This window comes from Acyrthosiphon pisum, chromosome A2, assembly GCF_005508785.2.
Source record: "Acyrthosiphon pisum isolate AL4f chromosome A2, pea_aphid_22Mar2018_4r6ur, whole genome shotgun sequence".
Lineage (NCBI taxonomy): Eukaryota > Metazoa > Arthropoda > Insecta > Hemiptera > Aphididae > Acyrthosiphon > Acyrthosiphon pisum.
The window spans coordinates 65,410,740-65,423,189 of NC_042495.1; the positions used below are offsets into that span (position 1 = coordinate 65,410,740).

Here is a 12,450-nt window from a genome sequence, read left to right on the forward strand (position 1 = left end):
TTTAACATTATTTTATTAATTTTTTTATAATGTAACAATAGAAAATAAAACAAAATCAACTCGAATGTCAAAAAAATTAAAATAATAATAACATTATTATTATAGGTACAATCTATAGAATTTTCCACATAGATTTTTTGTATTCAATATTGGGTTTACTAAATTGAACTTAAAGTCTTAAAATACATTAAACACGACGCATATTGTTATATAACTTATATTCAATACCTACCTCAATTGATAAGTAATTCATTAATACATATAATAACGAATAACGTTTTTTTCCTATATGAATTATTAAATAAATTTTAAATCTTATTTGGTTTTCTGGTTATTTTGGAAGCGTATACCCGTAAAATAAGATTTTACCTTGGGTATACGCCGAAAATCGAAAATCTTCTGATGGGTATACGGCGTATACCCGCGTACCCGTACCAATACACCACTGGCAGTACCGCCAATACATAAACATTATTTTTAGTAAGTATATTAATATTGTCGTTGTAGACGTCTATAGTAATCCACACTCTTACCAATGGCACGTCAAGAATCAATATAACAAAATAATATTATCGCTATTTATCCGGGCTTTTTTTTTTACATTCTTACAAAGCACCCTAAAACGAACATTTTGGAAACAAAAATCTTAAAAATAGAATCGTTTCGATTTTTAAATATTTTTAAGTAAACATATATGCCCGTGTGGGGGCATCGCCCCCACGCGTTACTTTTCATGTAATGTCAGGTGGGGACTATTGATACTTTCTTAACATTATTAAAAATTTTTAAAATTGTAAATTGTTCTTTTTTCCGGGATTCCAAGCTTATTGCACATTCAATGATTTATTAATAAAGCAGTATTTATATAATTAAATATTAATAAGTTATTTTTATTTTGGTACCCGCAAGTTGAATTTTTAGAAAGGTAAATTTGATGTAGAATTATTTTAGGGGGGTGTGGGGGGCGCAGCCCCCCGCGATTCTGTTCAAATTTAATAGGTGGGTCGTGTGTGCTGCAACTAACATTTTCTTGTCTCATTGTCGAAAAAGTTCGCGCCGCCACTGTATCGCGGTATAATATAATTTCGATGTAACGAACTTTCGATATAACGAATTTTTTTCTCGGTCCCTTGAAATTCGTTATATCGCGAGTTGACTGTATTAGTAATATTTTTAGCCATGTTACGCTTTTGTTTAATATAAAATTAATGATAAGTCCTTGTGTGGGCAAATAGTAAAATAATTTAATCATTACTTTAATATGAGGGAGATAAATCAATGTAGGTAGGTGAAAAAAAATGTCAACAATTTATTATTAATGATCAATTATCAATTTCATAAAACTTAACATCAAATAGTTTCAGTTTAGGATAACATTTTATACATTAAACTTGAGCTGTTTTTAAGATACCTACTCTACAACAAGGCTAACTAGTATATCCATTTGTGCACATTTGTGTGTATGTGCAGTGCTGTCGGAGAAGGGGGGGGCAAGGGAAAAATTGACCCCTCAGTTATAATCCAAGCGAGGACAAAAGTATACTTTTGCCCTCCCCCTACTACATTAAAATTAAAGGGTATACAACCGTAAATTACTTTTAATTTATACGTTTACGTATTGAAAATTAATCTCATTTTCATGAATGTATAAATATGCGTATAGGTACCTAATAATATTATTATTATCGATTTATTATTATAACATAATGCATAATGAATATATTGAGTAATTTTTGTTTACATATTGTTATGTTAGAATATAACTTAAAGTATAAGCTATAAAGTAGATACATTTTTAGATTCTGAGCGGAGCGAGGAAGCTATTGGTTTTACAATGGTGTTTATTATTATTTTTTTTTTATATTCTGTATAAAAAATTTCTACCAGGAGTGCTTCGATTTCAACATATATATAGTGCTTTATCTTTTCGCAAATTGGATCAAGATGGTACTTTAGTGAGATCATTTTTCGATTTTCTTAATAGTTATTTAATGCCACGGGAAAAACCACCGAAAAATTACGAAAAAACTCTAAAAGTGGGGTTTTCATTTCTAACGTTTTGTTTATCACCATAGAAACGAATAAAAAATTATAATATTATAAAATTAATTTAACTTACAAGATACAAGACTGACAAACCGTCTCCGCTCAGAATCGTTTTTCGTATACAATGATATTATATCATTGAATTCAAATTTAATACAATCCATTATACAATGACCCACTTGTAATCTACTGTACAGCAGAGCGACATCCACTTACCTGATTTTTTTGTATTTAATTTATTTATATTTATATATTGTTACATTAATTGAATATTACTTCAGGTATTAAGTAAATATGTTTTATGTTTTGTTCAATGAATAAATGTATAAATATAATGTATTTATATCTATATTATACTACAATTATATCAATACATTTATATAATTCTTATAATATACTACCTATATAAACATTAAAATAATAAAATATTAAGAAAGGTTTTCTGTTATAAATCACAAATACATATATAATAGTTGTTAGATGTTGTATGTTTTGCCCCTCTCGGAAAAATTAGTTCCTGTGCCACTGAGTATGTGTATTGGCTGTAGGGTGGTGGCTGGCATAATAATAATAACTTATTATTAATAAGTCAATAAGTAGATATCAAGAGCTAATAATATCAAAATATACTCATTGCCAAATGCCAACGCAGTAAGCTGATCACTGAGTGATATTAGATAAAAAACTATAGGAAATATCTTTATCATATTACATAATTATAGCGGGTATGAAACTAAAATAATAAGACTGCATGACAGGCGTCAGACAGTCAATTTACCATAATATCACAAATTTATAATTTAAATTTAGAGCCCCTAAATTGACCGGCCCAGGTGGACTTCTCCGCCTTTCCGCCCTGGCCAGTCCGCCCCTGATAGTAGTAAAAATGTAGGTACTGCTGTATTTGTTTTTCAACTTGTTATGTTGTTCAGTATCATTTTTTTTTGCTTCTTTAAATCCGTTTGCCTACAGAAACCGGGAACCCACATTCCCCTTACAATTTGTTTTTCTTTAATTTTACTCCATTTCATTTTTTGTATAGGTAGGTACCTAAATAATTTTACTTGGGTCAGCTATCAGGTATATCTAACCAGCTATACCTGAGAGTACTCTTAATACCTTAGTACTTTTCATATAATTTAAAAATCTGATGTTCGTAAACTGCAGTCTCTTCAGAGAATACCTACTTACTATTTGATTTTATAGGATTCTCCAAAGAAGATACTGCGATAAATATTGGACATAATTACATAAACATGTCGTTACACTACTTCAACTTTCCAAAAAATGAAATAATGTAGATAATCATCAACAAGTGAAGTGTGGTGGAAATTCAATGTCAGTCTGGTACTTAAAGGGCCCTGGATGCATTTATACAGAAGGGCCCCTAAAAATGTTATATGGAAAATGATAAAAAAAGTGCTAATAAACAAGTAATGCAAAATATTATATTTTTTTTAAGATATCTTATTTAAAATACACATTTAAGTTAACTAAATAGTTATAGTAATTATTTATAATTCTAAAATATCATATAAATAATACCTTATAAATTATAATATTATACAATTGAATATTTTTTAATGCAATTCAAGTTGTGTAGGTTATTGATTTTCTTTATATCAGTATTTTTTTATAAAATGAAAATACTATAATAGTATTATAATTTTTAATGATATAATATACAGTATATAATATATTAAAATATTCAATAACAAATATTCAAAGTACCTATCGGGGCACCTCAACAAAAATATGGCTGGTCCGACACCGGGGTCTGGGATCGAATGAGTTATACAATTATTATTAAAAATATATCATCTATAAAATGTTTTATATTATATTTTCTTTATTCAATGGCATACTGTACTTGATCTGAAGTGTAATACATACATGCTTGGACTAATTGAATACATTTATAGTGTATGGTACATGGTTTTTCAAAATTGGAGTATAATAAATCTAAAAATGAAAATAAAAAATCTAAACAATCAACATTTATCTTGTGATGTATTAACAATAAATCTACGATTTCATTGAATTTGGATAAAGTCGTTTTTGGAATACTAAGGTGGTTGTCGCCGTCCTCGTCGTTAATAATCAGTGGACCATTGCTGCAAAATGTACAATATAAATATATAATAAGTAAAATAGATACATATATAATATTAATTTATTATATTTGTAGGAAAATGCGTTTTAATAAGATTAAATTGTTGTTTGTTCTAGATAAGTATACCTAAATATGCAGAAATTAACAATGTCTTCTATCGATTATTTATACAGGATTTATTGGATCATATGTATATTATTTAGGTATATAATATTATTTCATATGTTTTTTCATGAGTTACGCAATGTTTTTATTTTAATTATTTTCGGAACCTGAATTTTTATACAAAAACAGTTACGCGCCCAATAAGTGTCCAGTGGCGGCATCCGTGGGGGGGGGGGGGGCAAAACTTTTTGCACCAACAGACAGACAACCACAACAGTGAAACGGTGAAAAATATCATATTATATTTTTATTATTTTTATTTCTAACAATTTATACTGATAATTAATGTAATGTAATTTTGATAATAAATATATTAAATAATAACCATGGATCACTTCAAAATTGTATATCTCATTACTCAATTAAATAATGCAGTAAGCTAATTCGTCACTAGATGCTTTATTAAAAAGCATACAAACATTTGAATTTATATTTTCTCTAATTTTACTGGAAGATGTAATATTAAAGACAAATGTCTTATCCAAATATTTGCAATCATCAACATTAAATTATGGTTTAGTAAGTCAAATGGTTAAAGAAACTATAAGAAGTTTTGAAGAATTGAGAACAGTTGACAATTTTCAGAAAGTATGGGATAAGGCTACTATTGTTTCAGAAAATAATGGTTTTAGTGAGCCTAAACTACCACGAAATAAATCAGTACCATTAAAATTAGGTGGTGGAAAAAAACAAGCAATACAGTCTGTTCAAGATCATTTTCGCATAAATGTATTTTTTGGAATTATAGATACAGTAATTATGTGCATGAACAGTAAATTCAAAGAAAATGATTTAGGTTTGTTGAATTCTATGAATAATGTTTTATTTAATGAAAATCCTATAGTAATCAGTCAATAGAGGAAGCTTGTAATACATACAAAGTAGAATCAAATGATTTATCAAGTAAGATCAAAATAATAAATAGATTATTATATAAACCATGAATGTGATACAATTATAAAAAAGATAAATTATATTAAACCTAATGATATTCAGACAGGATTTCCAACGTATACAAAATATATATTAAAGATTTTTTTAACCATTCCTACAAATACTGCATCTAATGAACGCAGTTTCTCAGCTCTACGGCGATTAAAAACATACTTAAGAGTCACAATGAGCCAAGAACGATTAAGCAGTTTAGCAATCTTATATATACAAAAAGAATTCCCTATAGATTTTGAAAATATAACCGACAAATTTGATGCTGAGGCTTCAATAAGAGGTCACTGAAGTAGACAAATACCTAGTAATTAAATGTTACGAACAGTCAATTATTTTTTATTATTATTTATGTTAAAAATATAGTTGCTTTGTTATAATATTTTTTTAAATATTTTTGAAATACAGAGATACAGTTATTAATAAAGAAATTTGATTTACCACTTTTGTTGTAGTAATAGTTATATATTAGGGATTGTGGGGCAATTCCCCTTACGGATTTGTGAATTTTACTATCACAAACGTTTGCACCCACATGAGTTTCTACCAAGTGTCGCTTATGTAAGTGTCTGTGAGCAAAAAAGAGCGATATAGGAAACTTAGCCCCCTCCCCCATCCAAAAAAAAAATCTATCAAACCCCCTCCTATTTTAGTTTTGTAGGATCGAAGCCCCCCGCTCATATTGATGTTAATAATGTTAGCCCCCCCTGTAATTTTAATGTATTTCAGCCTATGCTAATGGCTGCAGTCCAAGCATCGTCCAACGTGCAGGCGTCACCCTCGCACCACATACACATGTGTTCCTCAACCAACAAACAGTAATTCCCCCCCACGAAATGCTAATGGCCAGAGTTGCCGATAGTTAAGAGTTTACACCAATAAAAGAAAAGAAAGTTTTATTTTAGATTCTGAGCAGAGCGATTCATTGATTTTACAATGATGTATGATTATTTTTTTGTGTGTCTGTTATTGCCTTCTAGGACAGTAAAAATGCTTAGATTTTCTTCAAAAGTATCTTTTCTGATAGAATAGTGAATCAAATGGATCTTTTGGGAGATCAAAAGTAAAAAAACAAATTTTTTGTAGGATAAATGTCAATTAAATTTTATTAATTGGGTCAAAAAGCGTGAACATTTTGTACAATGCTCTTGATATATTGTTACAACAGCAATTGAAAAATATTAAAAATACAGATATGTACTATAGGCACAATTTTTTTTTATACGCAATTAATGTTCAAATTTTGACAAAATGGATCAAATTTAAAATTAAAAAATGTATAAAAGGTTCAACTTTTGTAGCTAAGGATTGAAAGACGCTGGTGTCGTGATCTTTTATGATTAGAAAAAAAAAATCAATAAACTATGTTTAATTTATTTTGAATCCGAAGTTTCTATCACTGGATGGCCTCCCTTATCCCGACATTCTTATTATATTATAATGTTGTTGTACATACCACATTTACTTATTGTGTTTTTTAATATAGATTGTGTTTGTGATAATTCCAGTGACTATAGTTGTAGCTGTGAACGTAGTTTTTCAAAACTCAGCATTATAAAAAACAAATTAAGAAATACTATGTCACAAAAAAGATTGGATGCGCTTCTTTTTTTGTTTGTCAAACAAGAACTTTTAATTGATAGTAGTTTAAACATTTGCTATCTAGTAATCGCAGACTTATATTGTAAGTCTATTTATTTATTTTTATTTTACGTACCTAATTTTTAAGAGTTCCAATATTATGACTAATGTATAAATACGTATTATTAATTAGGTACTATATGCTTATAAGTGTTATATTATTACCTATGTGATGTTTAATATAATTATAAAAGTATAGAGTAATATATTATAATACATAAAAATATTATTGCTTTTTATTTACAATTTACTATATTTCTTATTTTCTTATAACCATAATAGGCTATAGGCATAGTCGTAGAGTGATGCATTTATATGGGGGGGGGGGGGGGGGGGTATACCCTATAATAATGATTCGGGTACACAAGTGATTATATGAACGTATAAAATATTACATTTTTGCCCAGTGGGCTAAGCAGAATTAAGGGGGAGGTCTATATAAAGAAAATAAGTGGGCTGCTTATTGTTCTTTAGGGCCGGTTCAAAATGTATGCTGCACCCGACATTAAGTCCTGCGCACGCCTATGTCCAAGACTACCAAAATTATACATTCCTGTTATACGAGACCAAGACTACCTCCGTTATCGTGACTACCTATCTTAGCTGATATTATAGATGAACAATATCCATAAACTGCGATTATATTTATTATATATCTATCATAACGTACCTATATTATTAGTTTTTGTAATTGATGTTTGCCACGGCAAATTTGGTACATTACGAATAATTATTATAATACATACCGTATTTAATTTTTTTTTTACATATAATTTGAATGTGGCCATTCCCATTCCCCACAATACATAAATTATTTATTATTTTATTTATGGATTTACTATTTTGTATTATTATTATTATTTTATTGTTTTCCACTTTGGCGTGTACCGTCTAAATACATTACGAATGTTTTCTATGTACCTATTTAAATTTTTTTCTTTATATCATTCTAGTCTTCCCCACAATACATATTATTAAAAAATATATCAAAGAAAGCAAGAAAAATAAGATAGTCTCGTATAACAGGAAAGTACCATTTTGGTAGTCTTAGATAACCGGATTGTGATGTTCCACAAAATAAGCGCGGTAGTCGCGATAACGGAGGTAGTCTTGGGTGGTAGTCGCGATAACAGCCGTGGTCTCGTATAACAGGAAGTACTGAATGATTTTAGTTTTGTTTTGTTTAAATACTAAATAAGAAAATAATATTTCATTTGTTATTAAATAGTGCTCAATATTGTATAACTGCACTACATTTAAATTTAAATTATTTATTTATAGGTGTAGGTATAGGTAGTATATTAAAATATAAATTATTTTAGAAATTGTGGCAAAGAGGCATTACATTTATTTTGCCCCCGGCGTCTTTAATTCTTAATCCATCGTTGATCATACCTGATTATTCCTATCATAAATCATAATAAATACATAAGAAAATAAATTAGGCTAGGTAGGTAAATAAATAGCAAAATATAAATACTATATCCTTAAATAGCATAATATATATTAATATACCTACCTAATAAATAATTCATCGAGTTCCAGCGATGCATAGATTGGCCAATCGTTTGTACAAGCCTGGCACCGACATTGGAATTGGTATTGATCAAATAAATGTGTAATACGTTCTTCTTTGCCGTGTGAAAAAAATTTGACGCCATAATCAATAAATAGCTATATAATACAATAATATTATTATATTGTAATAGGTAAATTATTATAATTTTTTGAAAACAACTTGTGGTACAGTTTAACATAATATAATATGATTTACTTGAGATCCTTTTGAAATCGGTTGTATTGCCCGAGTCACCTCCACACCACTATACGTTTGAACAATCACATTTGGATCGCACGAATGATTTATCAAACTGTACGCAGAGCATAGAACAAGAGCGACGGAATCATAAGTAGCTGGTCGATTCGAGATATTATTACTGCTCTTGCCGATGTACTTGGAAAGCTCTACAGACGCGTACGAGTTTAAGTTGGCTATACACAGCAAATGGACTAAAGATACACCAACAGTGCCTAATAAATTTGACGGTATATCATAATATTCATTTAACGACAACAGAGACACCATCATTGACGCAGTGCAATGCATGAAAAATAAATTGGATACGGTCCTTTTGGTCTCGTTTCCGCCCAGTGCGTAGATCGAGTGGAACGTTTTGTCCATAAAACAATTATTGCTGTTTTTGTCAAAACTAAAGTTTGGTTCATTATACTTTCGTACCATTGAGCAGAAATGTTCGACACCCATTAAATTTATAAGCTTAACAAAACAACGTAAAGCCAGATCGTGAGTGGGTTCAATAGTAGGGTCCGCTTTGAGAGGATAGACTAATGAACATTCTATACCGTGATAACAGGTGTGGGCTTTACGTAGACATGTCTCATCACAGTAAACAACCTATTACAAGCAAAATTTTTTTTTTTCACGGTCATTAAAAACTTCTATAATTTATGTATTAAAAATCGATTTACCTGTGAACATTTGGAACACGGTATGGCTGATAAACATCGTTGGAAACAATAATTGCAGTTGAACATCCACATACTATTTTTAAATACACCAGCAATAGGCTTTTCTATAATGAGTATTTCACCTAAAAACAGTTGATTTGAATTTATTCATATAAATTTGTCACAATATTGTTATGCTTTAAAATGGCTGTAATGCCCGCCATAAAAATACAAATGTATTAAATTAAATACCTATCTAATGAAATAGAAAGTAAAGAAATATTAAAAGAATTTGTTTAAAATGATCATAAATTACAATTTTAAATACTATATAGTCTATATACTACTATTGTAGTTGGAAAAGTGTATACGTAGAAAAGGACAAAAGGTGCTTAGATAGAAATTATAAATAAATGTTTTATATTGTATAGGACATAGGTAATATTTGTTTGGATGGTGTGAGGGGCGGACCCTCCACTGGTCTGCTAAATGTATATATGGAATAGAAGTGAAGAACTGAAATTGCGTCTATGGTATAGGCCTCAGAAAATCTTCCGCCGTCATTGGTGAAATGTGATATTATTATTATATATTAATATGTAAATTCCATGGACCATACAGGTACTCATTAATAGTATACTTAAAGTCTATGGTAAATTAAAATCATTATGCCCAGACGCCCGGTTGTAAGAAAAATTGATTAACTTAATCCACCGTCTTAATAATGGTTCGATAAAATTTAATGAAGCAATTACTAAATTGTGTTAAACTGTTTTAGAGACTATTGATCACTAAATATTGATTCATTAAATGTTTACCGAAGCATGCAGAAACAGCAGTCGTCTAGCTATTTTGCAAAACTATATTATAGGTAGTTACCTAGATTTTTTTTAAACATATTTTTCGGTATAGCAACGTTGCATTTAAAACCATACGAAATCGTAGAATACATATAAAAATTAAATTTGCAGAATCTATGTATGTATATAATGTATATAAATTGTTAATAAATCTACACAATTCCGTAATTTTTCGGAGTCGTGCTGCAGCTGGCTATAGGTAATAATAATATGATATTATGACGTATCGATATGAGTATTGAGTAGGCATAACAGAAAACAGTATAAACTATGAAGTACCTATATAAATTATAAATCTGATCATACCAGGCTTAATGTTTTTTGATGCGAATAATCCTCTTCCCATTTCTTTTGAATTTTGTATTTCAACACATTTCGATAAACCAGAATTTTTATCAAAATTAAATTTTATGAAACTTTTATATTTAATATTAATTTTCTTTGAACTCTTTTCTACTACTTCACATTTTTTTACAAATTCTGATATTCTGATTTTGATTTTTTCTTTGGTGGCAAATGTTAAATGTGTATTACTATTTAAATGTAATAAACAATCCTAAAAACAAATAGATATTAAAATTATAAATATTTAATGGGTATTTTAGTGATTATAATCAAAATTATCAAGTATGTAGACTAATAATTAATTATAATTTTTTTAAGTAAATTAACTAAAAAGTTATATAAATATTTTATTAAAATCTTATGTAAAAAAATGAATGTTTTTTGTTCGTCCTCAATTAACTCAAAAACTACTGGACTGTGTTTAATAAAAATTATATCAATAGATTATTTGAGACTCGGGGAGGGCTTGTACTTTTGTAGCTTCGTATAATCTATCCGCCGCAGTAAACACTGAACTTATATTATCTATGTAAAGTTTAAATTTTAAAATGTCCCTAGAAGTCTCTTGAATGCACTTGATCTGGGGCTATGCCTATAAATCCGGATGTTCAGGGTTGGAGTAAAATCAAGTGGAACACCTCTATTAGTGCGTTAAAAAAGGAACTATTTTAACTATAATAATGATAAAATTAAAAAAAATTATAAATATGAAATTAAAAATTAAAAAATGTTTAACATACCGAATACAATTCTAAAGCAATGGAGATATGATTCATCTGACGGTAACAATTTCCTTTTCTTTCAAATAACTTGTAATTATTCTGTAATGGATACCGTTTGGATTTAAATGCTTGATCAATATCTTTTAAACTATGCTCATACTCTTCTAAATAATATAAAGCAGCAGATCTGTTTGCCACTGACAAAGCAAAGTTGAGAGAGTCAATTTCTGCAGTCATTATACTTTGAGTATACATTTTTAGCGATTCCTCATAGTTTTTAATTTTAAATGCTTCATTACCACGCGATCTATATTGATCAGACGTATCATTATTTTTATTTGCCGTGGTACAATCCATATTTATAAATACTCCTTGTTTTTTAAGGTTTTTTTTCAGCCGTTTTCTCCACCGTCGATGCGCCTGTGATAGTCTAATATGACCATCGCACTTTGTAGGTAACCAATCATATTCTTTTTAGTAATCCATGTACGTACAAAAATTGATCGTTAGAGTTCTTCTTGTCTGTAAATGACGAATAAACATCTTGAGCTACGTTCATTTCTCTGAAATGTTCTGTGTACACGTATTCAGCAATTGGCATCTTGTAGTGAGACATTATATTATAATTTCTGAGTAAATTAAATACTAAATTATTAGAATAATTGAACTATATTATGTGTTTTTTTTAATTTGCCTAATAAACATATCACAACATTTTACATATTTTAACAAAACATTGCAGAATATTAAACTATATTTAAAATTAAAATACTCGCCGATGTTAGTTATTATAGGTACATAATCTATAATAAATATAATAACATGAAATTAAACATTTTTATATTTTAACATAATATAGGTACCTTCTATACCTATTAGGAACCAGCTATACTGCACGCATATTATAGAGTAACAGAGAGCATAGAAAAAAGATTAAAGAGGTACAGAGTAACGCGTTCTAACTTCTATGCTGCAGTATTTTACATTATAAATATACATATAATACCTACTGTCTACCGACTATTAACTACTTAATTAACCATTAACCATATTACCTAGGTACTGGATTTATTTAACGTTTATTTCCTACTACTTACACATCTACTAAAACGACTATAAAAATTGAATAATATATTATAATATT

At 28.8% G+C, this 12,450-nt stretch overlaps 1 protein-coding gene across 1 annotated transcript; it reads right to left on the reverse strand.

Moving 5' to 3' along the window:
• Positions 1-3,744: 3,744 nt before the first annotated feature.
• Positions 3,745-11,917, reverse strand: LOC100570112 (SET and MYND domain-containing protein 4-like). Its single transcript, XM_029489969.1, has 5 exons — positions 11,325-11,917; positions 9,401-9,538; positions 8,685-9,326; positions 8,430-8,584; positions 3,745-4,160 (listed from the first exon to the last, which is right to left on the reverse strand). The coding sequence occupies exons 1-5, from the start codon at positions 11,661-11,663 to the stop codon at positions 3,896-3,898; spliced, it is 1,539 nt and encodes a 512-aa protein (XP_029345829.1). The 5' UTR covers positions 11,664-11,917; the 3' UTR covers positions 3,745-3,895.
• Positions 11,918-12,450: the final 533 nt, after the last annotated feature.

Coding starts and splice junctions, on each gene's coding strand:
- LOC100570112 (XM_029489969.1), bottom strand. CDS start 11,663: ATGGATTGTACCACGGCAAATAAAAATAATGATACGTCTGATCAATAT. Junction 9,539..11,324: donor TTGCTTTAGAATTGTATTCG/GTATGTTAAACA, acceptor TGAATAAATTCA/AATCAACTGTTTTTAGGTGA. Junction 4,161..8,429: donor CTCGATGAATTATTTATTAG/GTAGGTATATTA, acceptor TACATTTTGCAG/CAATGGTCCACTGATTATTA.